Genomic DNA, 16,460 nt, shown 5'->3' on the forward strand with positions numbered 1-16,460 from the left:
GACCTTCTGCATCTGCAGGTCTTACAATTTTGTTTAAGTGCACCAGAGGTTGCGAATCCTATCCGATCAAATGGATCGGTTGGAATGACAGTTGGAGGCACTGAGGAATTTACAAGAGCAAGGGGGTGTGGTGGAAGGCAGTTGTATGAAGGTAAAAAGGTCGCAGATACAGTCACATAGATGCGTTAACTCCAGGAAAGGTAAGAGAGATAGGTAGGTAGTGCAGGAGTCTTCTGTGGCTATCCGCATTTCAAACAAGATTAGATTACTTACAGTGTGGAAACAGGCCCTTTGGCCTAACAAGTCCACACCAGCCCTCCGAAAAGCAACCCACCCAGATCCATTTCCCTACATTTACCCCTTCACCTAACACTACGGGCAATTTAGCATGGCCACTTCACCTAACCTGCTCACTTTTGGACTGTGGGAGGAAAACAGAGTACCTGAAGGAAATCCACATAGACACTGGGAGAATGTGCAAACTCCACAGAGACTGAGGCGGGAATTGAACCTGGGTCTCTGGCACTGTGAAGCAGCAGTGCTAACCACTGTGCCACCGTGCCGCCCCTTAGTATGCTGTTTCGGAAAATGTAGGAGGTGATGGGTTCTCAGGAGAATGTAGCACGAACAGCCAAGTTTCTGGTATTGAGACTGGCTCTAATGTAACGAGGGGTACGTCGGGTTCCAATAGATCGATTGTCTTAGAAGACTCTCTAGTCTGAGGCACAGAAAGACTTTTCTGTGGCCAGCAGCAAAAAAATCAGAATGGTGTGTTGCCTCCCTGCTGCCAGGATCAAGGATGTCTCAGAGAGGGTCCAGAATGTTCTCAAAGGGGGAGAGGGGCCAGCAAGAGGTCATTGTCTACTTTGGAACCAATGACATAGGAAGGGAAAAGGATTAGATTCTGAAGGGAGACTATAGAGAGTTAGACTATATGAGGATAAGAGGTATAGTTAGTAAGTTTGCAGATGACACCAAAATTGGAGGTGTAATGGACAGTGAAGAAGGTTACCTCACATTATAACGGGTCCTTGATCAGGTGGGCCCAATGGGCTGAAAAGTGGCAGATGGAGTTTAATTTAAGTAAATGCGAGGTGCTACATTTTGGAAAGGCAAATTAGGGCAGGACTTGCACACTGAATAGTAATGTCCTAGGGAGTGTTGCTGAACAAAGAGACCTTGGAGTGCAAGTTAATATCTCCTTGAAAGTGGAGTCGCAGGTGAATATGATAGTGAAGAAGGTGTTTGGTATGCTTTCCTTTATTGGCCAGAGTATTGAGTACAGGAGTTGGGAGATCAGACTTTGTTTAGGCCACTTTTGGAATATAGCATGCAATTCTGGTCTCCTTCCTAATGGAGGTGTTGTGGGGAAAATCACCAGCCTCTGAGTCAGAGTCGGGGTTCAATGACAGAGTTTATTGCACAAGGAAATACTGGAGCTCCAGGGAGAGAAAGACACCAACAGCACAGTGGCCAGCTGCAATTATTCTCTCAGCCCTGACCACATGTCAAGATACTTTCCTAAGTTTTGCGATATAATAGGTCAGTGATGAGGTTATTGTCTCTGTAGCATTGTTTGTTGTAAACATTGCAGGTCATAATTTCGATGAAGTCATTATCAGTTCCAGAGCAGCCTTTGTTAATTTCCACATGGTCTTTGGCAGTTTCAGTGTCGACATTGTCAGTTTCAATGTCTGCGCGGAAGTCTGTTGCTGTAGTAATGGGCACTAATCACTCTTCCTGAGAAGGACAATTATTACAGCCCTGACTATTAGCACTTTGTATTAAATCCGTGTCAAACGGTTAGCATTTTTATCAAAGGTGTTGGTTGGACCCATACACTTCGGGCAGTGTATGCTACTCATGTGTATTCTCTCCCCCACCCGCCTTAAACTAATTAGCTAGGTTGTGAGTGCATTGTGTTGGCATTCTGGTGGCCCCAGGCAGTATCTGTGTTTACTGTGCTGTCTCTCTCCATATTGTGGTCCGGTGGCCATCTTGTGTCAAGTGGCCAACATATGGCTCAGTGGCCATCTTATGTGTCAGTGTGCCTAGTGTCACCCTGCCCCATGCCATCTCCCACTTCAGAAGGATGTTGTGAAACTTGAAAGGGTTCAGCCAGGGTTGGAGGGTTTGTACTATAGGGAGAGGTTGAATAGGCTGGGGCTGTTTTCCCTGGTCAGAGGCTGAAGGGTGACCTTATAGAGGTTTTTAAAATCATGAGGGATATCTATTCTAACAATAGAGCTAGTTAATCTTATAGTGGCTTTAATTAGCCTACGCTGAGAATACAGGGAAGAAAAATATTGACCGTTATTCCCACTAGTTCTTCAGTTTAGTGGTACTTGCTGGATTATTGCAGTAACATGAATGTTGGATGAGTGAGAACAAGATCAAATTGAGTGATGATGGCTCTTCCACTGGATTTGCAGTTGTTAAAGGTGAGGTGCTAAAGGGTTGCAGGCACCTGAGTTCTGTACCAAAGGATAAGTCAAAGCCTTGAGGATAAAAATGCAGTAGAATGAATTCCTCTACTCTCAAATCCTACTTTCAGACAGGAGGGTGGCCAGATCTAAGTGGCACACCTCAATTTCACTTTTGCAACCCTGGTTTTGAATGTTTGTGCCCTAATTAATCAGGAGACAACCTCAGCACCCAGTTAGAGGTGCCAAGCATCTCCAGGAAGTGAGAATTGTCTGTCTAGTGTGAGCAGCAATGACAGAGGCAGCTGTGTTGGGTAAGCCTGGTGCTGCCTCAGCAGGGAGGCAGATAGTTCCTCAAAGAGCCGGCAGCATCGATAAGGCCAAAAGGGGCTAATAAGGAGAAATGAAAGTCCACCACTTGCACCAGCGTAAGTAGGAAGAAACCGGTGAAAAAAGTAAAGACAGATAAACTTTAATTATCCTTGTACCAAACAATTTCTGAAGAGCTAAATATCCATTTTCTTTCTGCTTCAAACACTTTTTAAAAATTTTCAAACTGCCCTGGAGATCCTGAGATGACCGCTCCTGCAGTTTTCGCATCCAGCTCTCACCAGGTCCCAAGCCAGCCCTTTGAAAAACTAGACTATCCCCCGCAAACCAAAGTTTTTGCATATTTACAAGGAAGCAGCTGAGAGCATCAGATGCTCAATATTTATTCATTCATGGATTGAGATTATGGTATAAAAGTGGAGTGTGTATTAATACAGCATATTTTATTCACTATTTCTGTCTATTAAGATTACAGTCTCTCTTTCTACTGATCACATGTGATAGAATGAAATAGTAACTCTAAAGAGTGTGGTATCTATGTCATAGTCGATCCGCTGTTTAGCGAGAGCTCCACATGACCGATCAGTGGCCTCCAGTCGATATGGATGTGCATGTTTTGCAAAAACCAATTTCATGGAAGCATAGCTGCCTAATTTTTTTTTGTTTTTTCCATAGATTTGAGTTCATTGTATCGCAAGCAGAGGTACAGAAAAGGACTCTGGATGTAGCTGTAAAGAACAGTGGTGGCTTTTTATCCAGGGACAAAGGGCTTTTGGGAAAGGCATGTATCACATTTGCATTTCTCTTGCTTCGGATAAAATTCTTCTGTTCATCATTCTCTGTATTTATGTAGTAGTTAACCATTCCAAGACACCAAACATGCATAATGTCAAATACAATGTGAAACTGAGCCACATGGGGAAATATTAGGGAAAATGACCACAACCCTGATCAAAAATGTACAGTTTGATTGGTGTCTTGTTAAAAGAACAAGGTCGAAATTTAGAGGAGGGATTCTTGAATTTAACACTTGGGTAGCTGACAGCTCAACCAGCAATGGTGGAGCAATTAAAGTAGGGAATAAAACAGAAAATACTGGAAAAACTCAGGTCTGACAGCCCATCTGTGGAGGGAGAAACAGAGGTAACGTTTTGAGTCCAATCACTCTTCAAACACATTCTTCTGAAGTGATCCTGCACTCTCCATTGAACCAGTCTTGATGGTATTGTGGAGTGGGGAGTATGCCAGGCCTTGAGGTTGTCTGCATACAGCTCCACTGCTGCTAAGGGCCCACAGTGCCTAACGTGTGCTTGGTTCTTGATTTGCTTGATTTGTTCTCAGTCCGTCCTATTTATCATGGTGACAATGCCACAGAACACAGTGTAGGGTATTCTCCATGTGAAGACATTCACTGCAGCTAACAAATGAACAGTGACAAATCGGATTGTATCCTGACACTACATTAGAATTTGTAGGCTGAGATTTAGTTGAAGAACCAGTTTAAATGGCATGTATATGTAGTTGCTGTGACAAGTCAAATATAATACATAATTTATGGCCAGTAATGTAGCCAACACATTGAAAAATTACGACAAAAGTGGAAGGAGTGTGAAACAAAGCCCTTGAGCTGTCAAACTCGTGATGAAATCAACTTTTTATATCCATTTCTGCTGTGTACTTCATCAGCCTGTGGAATTAGTAACATAACTACAGAATGTTCCAATAGATGCTAACTTCGATTTTGCTGAGGAACTGGGGGAACTCAGAGTATTTTAAGAGGTCATTCTGATCAGTTCAGCAGTCAGTAAATAGCAGTGAATTTGTCAGTGATAGAGAAAGGAAAAGTGATTACATTTTGCTGAAGTTCTACTGTTAACTACAGTTAGGACAAAATGGTCTATGAGCTTTACGGTTCTACTGAGGAGCTAGGGCTTAAGTAGCTAGGAGGTGAGCAGTTATTGGCCGCAGCATGGCTCTGGAGCTGGCATCGTGCCTGCGTTTAGATGCTGGGCTATAACATGACCAAAACAGAAGGATACAGTCTTAGAAGTCAGTTAGCTCAGCTCAGAGTGCTGGGTCTGGCAGCTGAGAGAAAGCCAAAAACAGTAGTTCTACAAATTATTTGATTATAAGCTGAACTAGTACCAGTAATTAGACACTAGTGGAGTTTTGGGAAAGGGATTGAACCACCAGGAGAACAGCAATCATTCAGACAGTCCATAACCGAATGAGGGAGTTTCCTGGGTAGACCATCGCAAGTGAAGAAATAGAATCTCTTGTGAAAGATATGACTTTTGATGTGCAGGGCTACCTGTTTGAACACCGCATGATTTGTTACCCATATTTACCTCCTGTTAATTCTGGACATTAGAGTAGAAATTATAATTATTATTTTCTAACCTTATACAGTAAAGGTTTTTTTGTTTTCTTCAAAGCTGGAATCTTGCGGCTTTATTCTCTAGGATTTCAACTTTTCCTTATTTACACAAGGAAGTTACGGAATCTAACCAGATTATTACATAAATGGGCAGTCTGGCTTCAGATCGTGCTAAACCCAATAATTGGCATGCGCTTTTGTCGGAACATTTAATTTTTAAAATTATGCCTGATATAGCATGTTTTTCACTCTTTAATTATATATCTTTAAGATGAAAGGGAGAATCTCAAAATATACAGTGATTGATACAGTGTATCAGTCAACAATTGAATAAGAAAGTTGGTATAACAGTTCATATCTGTACTGTAAATTGCACTGAGTAAATTTGGGGAGGAGATTCCGATTTTTGATTAGCAGTGTGTTGAAAGGTTATAAATAGTGGTCAGGTGTTGAGGCTGGGATGAGATCAGCTATGATTGTTTGCTTATTCCTGCTCCTATTTTTTTTAATTGTCATGTTTTATACCGCTCTATATGTATAATTTCTTTTGTTATAGCTCCTAATGGAAATGACAGAAGAGGTAATTAAAGGCTCTACGCAGTGGTAAGTACCAAAATGTTGACTAAAAGCTGAAGAATAAACCTGGGTTGGAAATGCTGCATACTTCTGGCTGCAGCAAATATTTTGGCTTCTGACCAATTCTCTCATTTATATTGAATATCATCAAGGCAATTTGGAGACAGGCAGGAAAGTGGATTCTGAGATAGAATTGGAGATATTAGGCAAGATGACCAAACATTTGGTTAGAGTATGGTTTTACAGCACGAAGGAGGCAAAGTGGGGTGATGGAGAGAATTGCATATCACGAGACCTGTGGATGAAGCTATGTTCACCAATGGTGAACTGAAACATAGGGAATGGGAGAAGGAGTGCAAGATATTGGAGGCAGTGGGTCTGTGGATTTGAGGGCAGGTATTGAAGTGTTCGAGGGTGTTTGGAATATGAGGAAAGGAATTTAAGCATAAAGACAGGAATTTTAAATATGCAAAGCTATTTGGGTATGGGAGTCAATTGAAGTGAAGGACTTGGCAATCTAGGAAACACGATAACATTTTGGATGATTGAAAGGGAATAAGAGATCTGCAAGTGGTGTACCTGTATTCGAACATGAATGGAGTAGGTCATAGAGCTGTAGAGCCATACAGCATGGAAACAGACCCTTCGGTTCAACCAGTTCCACACTGACCATGTTCCCAAACTAAACTAGTCCCACATGCCTGCATTTGGCCCATATCCCTCAAACCTTTTTTATTCATGTTCTTATCAAAATGTCTTTTAAACATTGTAACTGTACCTCTATCCACTACTTTCTCTCTTTCAAAAGCAGAGATGTACTACTAAGACTTTATAAAGCTCTGGTTAGGCCCCATTTGGAGTACTGTGTCCAGTTTTGGTCCCCACACCTCAGGAAGGACATACTGGCACTGGAACGTGTCCAGCGGAGATTCACACGGATGATCCCTGGAATGACAGGTCTAACATATGAGGAACGGCTGAGGATACTGGGATTGTATTCGTTGGAGTTTAGAAGATTAAGGGGAGACTTAATAGAGACGTACAAAATAATACATGGCTTGGAAAAGGTGGATGCTAGGAAATTGTTTCAGTTAAACGAGGAGACTAGGACCCGTGGACACAGCCTTAGAATTAGAGGGGGTCATTTCAGAACAGAAATGCGGAGGCATTTCTTCAGCCAGAGAGTGGTGGGCCTGTGGAATTCATTGCCACGGAGTGCAGTGGAAGCCGGGACGCTAAATGTCTTCAAGGCCGAGATTGATAGATTCTTGTTGTCTCGAGGAATTAAGGGCTACGGGGAGAACGCTGGTAAGTGGAGCTGAAATGCGCATCAGCCATGATTGAATGGCGGAGTGGACTTGATGGGCCGAATGGCCTTACTTCCACTCCTATGTCTTATGGTCTTATGGTCTTATAATTCATTCCACACGTGAACCAATCTCTGTGTAAAAAATTTAAGCCTCATGTCCTTTTCAAATCTTTCTCCTGTCATCCTTAAAAATATGCCCCTAGTTTTGAACTCCCCACCCTAGGGAAAAGACCCTCCTTATTCACTATATGTATGCCCCTCACTATTTTATAAAACAACAGGTGAGGGTTTTGCTAGCAGATTTATTCAGGTGAGATGGAAGCAGAGGTGTGAATGTCCTAATCAAGGCATGATGACAGTGCCTGCTCTCCCTCCACCAGAATGGAAGTTAGACCTATGCTGTTGGTGTTGCTCCATCTTGGATCTTGGATATTTAAATTGATTGAAATTCACAATTGATTGATGATACCAAACTGAGCGGTATGACACACGGTGAGAATGGTGTCATATGCCTGCAATATCAGATAGGTTAATGAAATAGACAAGTTGCTAATGAAAATTAATAGTGAAATTATTTTAGCAGTTCTAAAGTGTTTTTGTAGGATACAGGGACTAGGCATGCATGTGCTTAACTGTGAAATATAGCAGAACATGGTCTCTTGTGTTTCATAAATGGGGATACTGATTTAAAAAGCAGGAAGTTTGTGCTGCAAATGATAAAGCTTGAATTAAATCACAACCAAAGTATTGTCTACAGTTCTGATCATCTCACTTTAGGAAGAATGTCTTTAGGAGAGTGCTACAATGCAGCAGAATCCTTCCAAGGAAGAAGGACTTTATCTCCAAGGTTGGGTTTGTAAAGCTGGGGCAGCCCTTGAGCAGAGGTGGGGTTGCCTGGAAATCTGATAAATGTGGACAAGATTTTGACAGTTGTTCCCATTACCTGATGATAGAAGGACAAGGACACATGGATTTAAGGAGTTGGGCAAGAAATACAAAGGATGTAAGGAAAACCTTTTGCTGCAAATGGTATTTACCCAGAACCTGCTGCCTCTGAAGGTAAATGGAACCGGAGATGATCAATGATTTCAAAAGGGCTGGGGCAGAGTTTAGTGCTTGACAGAGAACAGTGATGGACTTCATGTACCAAATGGCCTCATGTGCCATTATATCTCCTGACATTTTATTAAAGACGACACTAAGTTTGCCTGTCAGGCTGTGGGACACTGTCTAGCTTCATGCAGATACAGAGCTCCTGTTGTCAATTCCAGTAAGTCTCCTGTCACTATTCTCAATTTCTCAGATTGGTCTCAGCAAACCAAACAAAGATCAGCATTTCTTTTCAATTTTTGTGATATTGTGAAGGGTGAAGAAAATAGTATTTGAGAACTTTTGTCTTCTAACTCAATCAGATATAGCTTTTGCAATGCATGTAATTTTATCTATATTCACCTTCCAGGTATGATTTAACAGAAGATGGGACCAGGCACCAACCTCAGGCCTAGAAAATGCACTAACGCAGTGTTGTTACCTTTGGCCACCCAAGCTTTTAGCAGTTTTTTTAATACATATGTTTCCCAGGAGCACCAGCATCACACCTAAAGCTTTGCACATGTGCCACTGGATGCACCAAGTTTTACAGATGATGTCACCCTCTCAGTATATAGTTTACTGAGTTTTGCACTGCTTGTGCATTTTTTTTTAAATACTTTTATTCATCAAGTAATTTTTAAAATTCTGTTTTGATCAAAACAATTACTGACACGTCACCCATGGCTGTAAAGTGGATAAACTGTGGTGTATGTACTGACTACCGTTTTTCGAAAGAAAATCTCTTTACTGTACAAGACTGTAATATATGGTGTGAAGCAGAAAGTGGATTCAGAATTACTTTAGCCTTGCTTTCTGTAGGTTTGCAATGTATAACATGTAAATACAGCAAGTGTAATTATTATATTACTATGTGTTCTCAGATATTTGTGAAGGATACTGAAGGGAGAATGTTCCATTTATTGAAGTAACAAACTTTGCATGTCTCACTGAGCAGTTGCCTGATGCTTTTTACAGTAGCCGCGCAGTGTATAGTTCTTCATAAGAAGCATGTGCTATGATGCAAAATATATTGGCTTTATTGAGTTGTCATTCAATTCACATGTCACATTGTGTATTTACCAGAGCAATTGTGAAGAGCTGCAAGCTACAGAGGCAGAAACTGCACTTCACAATTGTGAGTCTCGAGTAATAACTATGGGGATTTAATAGTAACTATTTATTTTAGTTTTGAGTTTTAAATTTTGTTTTGTAGATTTAAGCGCCATAAGTTCTTCATCCCTGTATTACTCACAGGCTTCTGTCTTTGCATTTTTGCCTTTCCCTGGGGAATTCCCAATGTCTTCACTCAGCACTTAATGACTGACAGGACAAGCTACTTCACTGATTCTAGATCTCTTCTAAACCTATTCTTCTTTGAATTAATGGGAGATGTGGGGATTGCGTGCTTTGTTTATCTTCCCCATCAGAATCTCATTGTGTTGGAAATCACGGAGGAGAATCTAAATTGTATTTTGACAGGCCTACTGTTGGATGTTCTTATGTTCTATTACTACTACACATATGTTCTTCTACAGCATTGCTCTGGTTTAAGATTTCATTGTATATAAAAATGTATTAAAGATGTTAATACTTTGTAGTATTTCAGATGTATTGACATCTTCTATCAGTGTATGAAAGTTTAGTTCAACTCTCTTGAATCAAAGGTTGGGTTGAAGTAAAAAGTTTAAAAACCTGTTATTAAGTAAGCTATTGTTTGATTTTAGATGAGATATCGTAGGTTTGAGTTACAGAAGCAAAATATTTTCAGATTTTATTGTGCTGTGTCTCACAGTTAGTATGTCAATGCTGGGATTCTGAGGTACAGTGTCTCTGAAAAGTATACTGACCTACTAATCGTGAGACAATACACATCAAATCATCAAAAATGATTGAATTCACTTACCATTTTGTTTCACTTAATCAGAACGTTAATCATGTTATAAATGCTGCAGTGCCATTTTATATTCCAGCTAACACGTTCTTCACTCAAACAGAACAGTTAGTTTGATCTTGTGGTATCTAGATGATTATTGCATAAGTAATGTTCCAGGGCAAAAGTGGTATTAAATGTTACAAGTATTGAGTTATATTGACAAAATCTAGGTCATTGATAGAAAACCAGAAGGTCAGTTGCTTGTACCTTAAGAGATGTAATTCACATTTGTTTCATTTTTCTTGGTACAGTGTTCATTTACAACTACATGCAGAACTTTTCCCTTTATTAAGAAATAAAGAATTATTTCTGCAGACAAGTTTTAATGATATTTCCATGCATTTAGATTATCTGATTTTAAAAATTGCAATCAAGAGTTGACTACTTCATAATGTCAACAAAATAGAATTATATTTTAAAAATGGTTGCTCAGGCACTGATGACTAATCATTCTATAAGCGTCCTAGCATTTCAATTGGAATGTATGAGGATTCTTATTCAGAAACTAACAAGAAAATCATAAGCATCAACAAAATGGAATTTACATGTGCAGTAATCTTTGTTCACAGATCACTCTGTCCCATTGAATACAAAATAATATTAAAGATTACTTACAATTGCACGAAGCGCACTCTGTGACTGGTGTTAATTCTGTAATATCCGAGTATTTGGTTCTCAAGATAGAATAATGCAGCTGAATCAGTCAAGTCTATTGCTTCAAGCTACCATTGTCTGCTCTGTGCAGTCCTTATTGTGCCTTAAATATATATGTATGAAGATGTTATAAAAACAATTTTCTTGTTTGAAGATCATTATACTTCTCAGATTTTTGGGTTTTTTTTTAGCAGCTATATTTATGATATTTACTTTGCAGAATTGTCAACACTGTAGAATAAAGTTTTTTTTCTTACATGTTCATCAGAATGAAGGCCTCTTTATTCTATCCAAATGATACTGTCAGTTTTTTTATATAATTATTCATCCCCAATGTGCTCTCTTTAGTGTTATTTAGAAGCATCGCAAATAGAAAAGTTCAGAAATTTCACCATCAAATAAGAAAGATCTGTTGACTTGGGGTACACAATGAACTGATTTTCTGCTATCTGTTCATTGACTTGCTTATGATTGTATCTTGTAAAACATTTTACGAATGCTGATGAATGGGAAATTCAGAGGCGAATAATTAACAGCAAGGGAGCTTAAAAAGCCGCAGTTCATTTTATCATTTTTTTGAATGTTGTCTTCACTATAAATATTTTCAATTTTTGTTGACTGGCAATTCCAGCATTCTGTAATTTAATTGTTTTGTCAACTGTATATGTATAGTAATTAAAACTATTAAGAAATGGATTTGCTTTATTCTTTTGCAATTAAAAAGAACAGTTGAAATAAAAATATTGGTTGTAAACATAAAGTCTTGTATGGCAATTTCTTTGTCTCATATTCCACCAAGTACTTCAGATAACTATTGTTGTAATTTCAGTTATTTTCATTACATAAACAACCACAGGATAAAAGACCATTGTTTTGAGGAAAGGAATTGCAAACATATTTTTAATAGTTGACTCCTCCATCTCCATGAGTGACGATCGACTTAACCCACCGACTCCCACAGCTACTTGGATTACACCTCTTCCTATCCTATCTCCTGCAAAAATGCCATCCCGTATTCCCAATTCTTTTCTACTTTCCGCAAAGACTGTTCCCTCCATGACTACTTGGTCAGGTCCACACATCGTGGGCTGAAGGGTCTGTTCTGTGCTGTATTGCTCTATGTTCTATGTATCTGCCTCCACCACCACATCTGGCAGCACCTTCCAGTCACTTACCACTCTCTGGTTAAAAATCTTGCCTCTCACATCTCCTTTAAACTCACCCTCTTTTACTTTATACCTATGTCCCCTAGTAATTGACATTCCTACCCAAGGAAAAAGATGCCACCCATATTGTCATAATTTTGTACGCTTCAATCCGGGCACCCCCTTATTCTTCAACATTCAAGTGAAAACAAACCCAAGTTTGTCCAATTTGTCCTCTTATAATCTCCAAACAAGGCAACATCCTGGTAAACAGTTTCTGTAACCTATGCAAATCCTCCACATCCTTCTGGTGGTGCAGTGACCAGGACTATGCATGATTTTCCAAATGTGGCCCAATTAAAATCCTATACAGCTGCAACATGACTTGACAATTTTTACACTCTGTGCCCTGACCGATGAAGGAAAGAACGCCATACACCACCTTAATCACCTTCTCCACATTTGTTTCCACTTTCTGAGAGCTGTGGACTAATGTGCCTAGATCCCTCTGTGTGTTGATGCTATAAGGGTTATGCTATTTACTGTACATTTCTCTCCTGCATTAGATTTTCCAAAATGCATTACCTCACATTTGTCCAGATTTACTCCATCTCCCATTTCTCTGCCCAAGTCTCCAGCCTATATGTATCCTGCTACATCCCTTGACAATCCTCTTCACTATCTACAGCCCCCCAATCTTTGTGGCATCTGCAAGATTATTAATCAGGCCACTTGCATTTTCCTCTAAATTATATAAAACAAACAACAGGGCTCCCACCAAATCATTGGTCACAGATCTACGGTCAGAAAAACCCCCCACCACAATTCTGTTTTCTGTGACCAAGCCAGTCCTGTATCCATCTTACCAGTTCACTGCAGATCCCCTATGACTTTACCTTTCGTATTAGCCTGCCATGGGGGATCCTTGTCAAAGGCCTTGCTAAAGTCCACATAGACATCTACCACCCTCTCCTCATCAATCATTTTTGACACTTCCTTAAAATCTCATTTCAGGTTTGTGAGACATGACCTTCCCGACACACAACCATGCTACCTCTTGCCAAAACTTTGATTTTTTTTTTCAAATGTGAAGAAATATTATCCCTAAGAGAGATTCGACAGACTGGATAAAAACTGAAAGAACTGTGGATGCTGTAACTCAGAAACAAAAACAGAAATTGCTGGAAGAGTTCAGCTGGTTATGGTAGGGAATTTTAATTTTCCAAACATAGACTGGAGCTGCCATAATGTTAAGTGTGTACAAGAAATTTTTTTGATTCAGTATGTGGATGTACCTACTAGAGAAGGTGCAAAACTTGACCTACTCTTGGGAAGTAAGGCAGGGCAGGTGAGTGACGTGTCAGTGGGGGAGCACTTTGGGGCCAGCGACCATAATTCTATTAGTTTTAAAATAGTGATGGAAAAGGATAGACCAGATCTAAAAGTTGAAGTTCTAAATTGGAGAAATATTAGGTATTATTTGAAGGTATTAGGCAAGAACTTTCAAAAGCTGATTGGGTGCAGATATTCACAGGTAAAGGGACAGCTGGAAAATGGGAAGCCTTCAGAACTGAAATAATGAGAGTCCAGAGACCGAATATTCCTGTTAGGGTGAAAGGAAAGGATGGTAGGTATAGGGAATACTGATGACTAGAGAAATTGACAGTTTGGTTAAAAAGAAGGAAGCATATGTCTGGTATAGACAGGATAGATTGAGGGAATCCTTAGAATATATAGGCATTAGGAGTATACTTAAGAGAGAAATCAGGAGGGCAAAAAGGGGACATGAGATAGCTTTGGCAAATAGAATTAAGGAGGATCCAAAGGGTTTTTACAAATACATTAAGGACAAAAGGGTAACTAGGGAGAGAATAGGGCCCCCTCAAAGATCAGCAGGGCGGCCTGTGTGTGAAGCTGCAGGAGATGGGGGAGATATTAAATGAGTATTTTCGATCAGTATTTACTGTGGAAAAGGACATGGAAGATACAGAATGTAGGGAAATAGATGATGACATCTTGAAAAATGTCCATATTACAGAGGAGGAAGTGCTGGATGTCTTGAAACACATAAAGGTGGATAAATCCCCAGGACCTGATCAGGTGTACCCGAGAACTCTGTGGGAAGCTTGGGAAGTGATTGCTGGGCCTCTTAATGAGATATTTGTATCATCGATAGTTATAGGTGAGGTGCTGGAAGACTGGAGGTTGGAGAAAGGTGGTAAGGACAAGCCAGGGAATTATAGACCAGTGAGCCTGACGTTTGTGGTGGGCAAGTTGTTGAAGGGATTCCTGAGAGACAGGATGAACATATATTTGGAAGGGCAAGGACTGATAGTCAACATGGCCTTGTGCATGTCTCACAAACTTGATTGAGTTTTTGAAGTAGTAACAAAGAGGATTGATGAGGGCAGAACGGTGGACATGATCTATATGGTTTTCAGTAAGGCATTCGACAAGGTTCCCAAAGGGAGACTGGTTAGCAAGGTTAGGTCTTGTGGAATACAGGGAAAACTCGCCATTTGGATACAGAAATGGCTCAAAGGTAGAAGACAGAGGATGGTGGTGGAGGGTTGTTTTTCAAACTGGAGGCCTGTGACCAGTGGAGTGCCACAAGGATCAGTGCTGGGTCCACTATTTTTCATCATTTATATAAATAATTTGGATGCGAGCATAAGAGGTACAGTTAGTAAGTTTGCTGATGACACCAAAATTGGAGGTGTAGTGGGCAGCAAAGGAAGTTACCTCAGATTACAACAGGATCTTGATCAGATGGGCCAATGGGCTGAGAAGTGTAAGATGAGTTAAATTTAGACAAATGTGAGGTGGTGCATTTTGGGAAAGCAAATCTTAGTAGTACTTATCCACCTAATGGTAAGGTCCTAGGGAGTGTTGCTGAACAAAGAGACCTTGGAGTGCAGTTCATAGCTCTTTGAAAGTGGAGTCGCAGGTAGATAGGATAGTGAGGAAGGCGTTTGGTATGCTTTCCTTTATTGGTTAGAGTGTTGAGTACAGGAGTTGGGAGGTCATGTTGCAGCTGTCCAGGACATTGGTTAGGCCACTGTTGGGATATTGTGTGCAGTTCTAGTCTTCCTATCAGAAAGATGTTGTAAAACTTGAAAGGATTCAGAAAAGATTTACAAGGATGCTGTGGTTCTGTTCGCTGAGCTGGAAGTTTTTGTTGCAAACGTTTCGTCCCCTGGCTAGGCGACATCATCAGTGCTTGGGAGCCTCCTGCGAAGTGCTTCTTTGATGTTTCCTCCGGTGTTTATAGTGGTCTGTCCCTGCCGCTTCCGGTTGTCAGTTTCAGCTGTAGTGGTTGGTATATTGGGTCCAGGTCGATGTGTTTGTTGATGGAGTTTGTGGATGAATGCCATGCCTCTAGGAATTCCCTGGCTGTTTTCTGTCTGGCTTGCCCTATGATAGTAGTGTTGTCCCAGTCGAATTCATGTTGCTTGTTGTCTGTGTGTGGTGCTACTAAGGATAGCTGGTCGTGTCGTTTCGTGGCCAGTTGATGTTCATGTATGCGGATTGTTAGCTGTCTTCCTGTTTGTCCTATATAGTGTTTAGTGCAGTCCATGCATGGTATTTTGTACACTACATTCGTCTTGCTCATGTTGGGTATCGGGTCCTTCGTTCTGGTGAGTTGTTGTCTGAGCGTGGCTGTTGGTTTGTGTGCTGTTATGAGTCCTAGGGGTCGCAGTAGTCTGGCTGTCAGTTCCGATTTACAAGGATGTTGCCAGGGTTGGAGGCTTTGAGCTATAGGGAGAGGTTGAATAGGCTAGGGCTGTTTTCCCTGGAGTGTCAAAGGCTGAGTGGTGACCTAATAGAGGCTTACAAAATCATGAGGGGCATGGATAGGATAAAAAGACAAAGTCTTTTTCCCTGAGGTTGGGGAGTCCAGAACTAGAAGGCATAGGTTTAGATTTAGAGGGGAAAGATATAAAAGAGACCTAAGGGGCAACTCTTTCATGCAGATGGTGTACATGTATTGAATAAACTAACAGAGGAAGTGGTGGAGGCGAGTATGATTGCAACATTTAAAAGGCATCTGGATGGGTGTATGAATAAGAGGGGTTTGGAAGGATTGGTCTTGATGCTGGTAAGTGGGACTAGATTGGGTTGGGATATCTGGTCGGCATGGAGAAGTTGAACCGAAGGGTCTATTTCCGTGCTGTACATCACTATGACTCTGAGGTCTGGCAGCCCTGATGAAGGACTTTTGCCTGAAATGTCGATTTATCTGCTCCTCGGATGCTGCCTGACCTGTTGTGCTTTTCCAGCACCACTCTAATCTAAACTCTGGTTTCCAGAATCTGCAGTCCTCACTTTTGCCTTATTGAAATTTGTGTTGAGGCCAGAGGGCTGAAAGGTCCCCAAGTGGAAAATGAGGTGTTGTTTTCCTTTGAGCAGAAGAGATTGAGAGAGGACATGTATAAAATTGTGAGGGGCATAGATAGGGAAGACAAGAACCCCCCCCCCCCCCAACCCATGGAGAAATCAGAGATCAAGAGGCATAGATTTAGAGGTGAGGGGCAGAAGGTTTAGAAGAGATAGGAGGAAAAACATTTTCATCCAGAGGATGGTGGATTTATGGAATTCTCTGCCTGCAAGTGGTAGAGGC

General features: G+C 40.8%; 1 protein-coding gene across 4 annotated transcripts in view; it reads left to right on the forward strand.

The window, feature by feature from the left end:
• The window catches only part of LOC122550103 (extended synaptotagmin-2-A), a 225,403-nt gene extending 213,949 nt beyond the window's left edge, over nucleotides 1-11,454 (forward strand). For all 4 annotated transcript variants that reach the window (XM_043690689.2, XM_043690690.2, XM_043690691.2 and 1 more), the window contains 3 exons: nucleotides 3,429-3,534; nucleotides 5,687-5,733; nucleotides 8,475-11,454. In XM_043690689.2, coding sequence (XP_043546624.2) covers nucleotides 3,429-3,534; nucleotides 5,687-5,733; nucleotides 8,475-8,520 — 199 coding nt within the window. In that variant the 3' untranslated portion in view covers nucleotides 8,521-11,454. The remainder of the gene's footprint in view (nucleotides 1-3,428; nucleotides 3,535-5,686; nucleotides 5,734-8,474) is intronic.
• Nucleotides 11,455-16,460: the final 5,006 nt, after the last annotated feature.

This window comes from Chiloscyllium plagiosum, unplaced genomic scaffold, assembly GCF_037043375.1.
Source record: "Chiloscyllium plagiosum isolate Xiang-an unplaced genomic scaffold, Cpla_swu_hap1 HiC_scaffold_5, whole genome shotgun sequence".
Lineage (NCBI taxonomy): Eukaryota > Metazoa > Chordata > Chondrichthyes > Orectolobiformes > Hemiscylliidae > Chiloscyllium > Chiloscyllium plagiosum.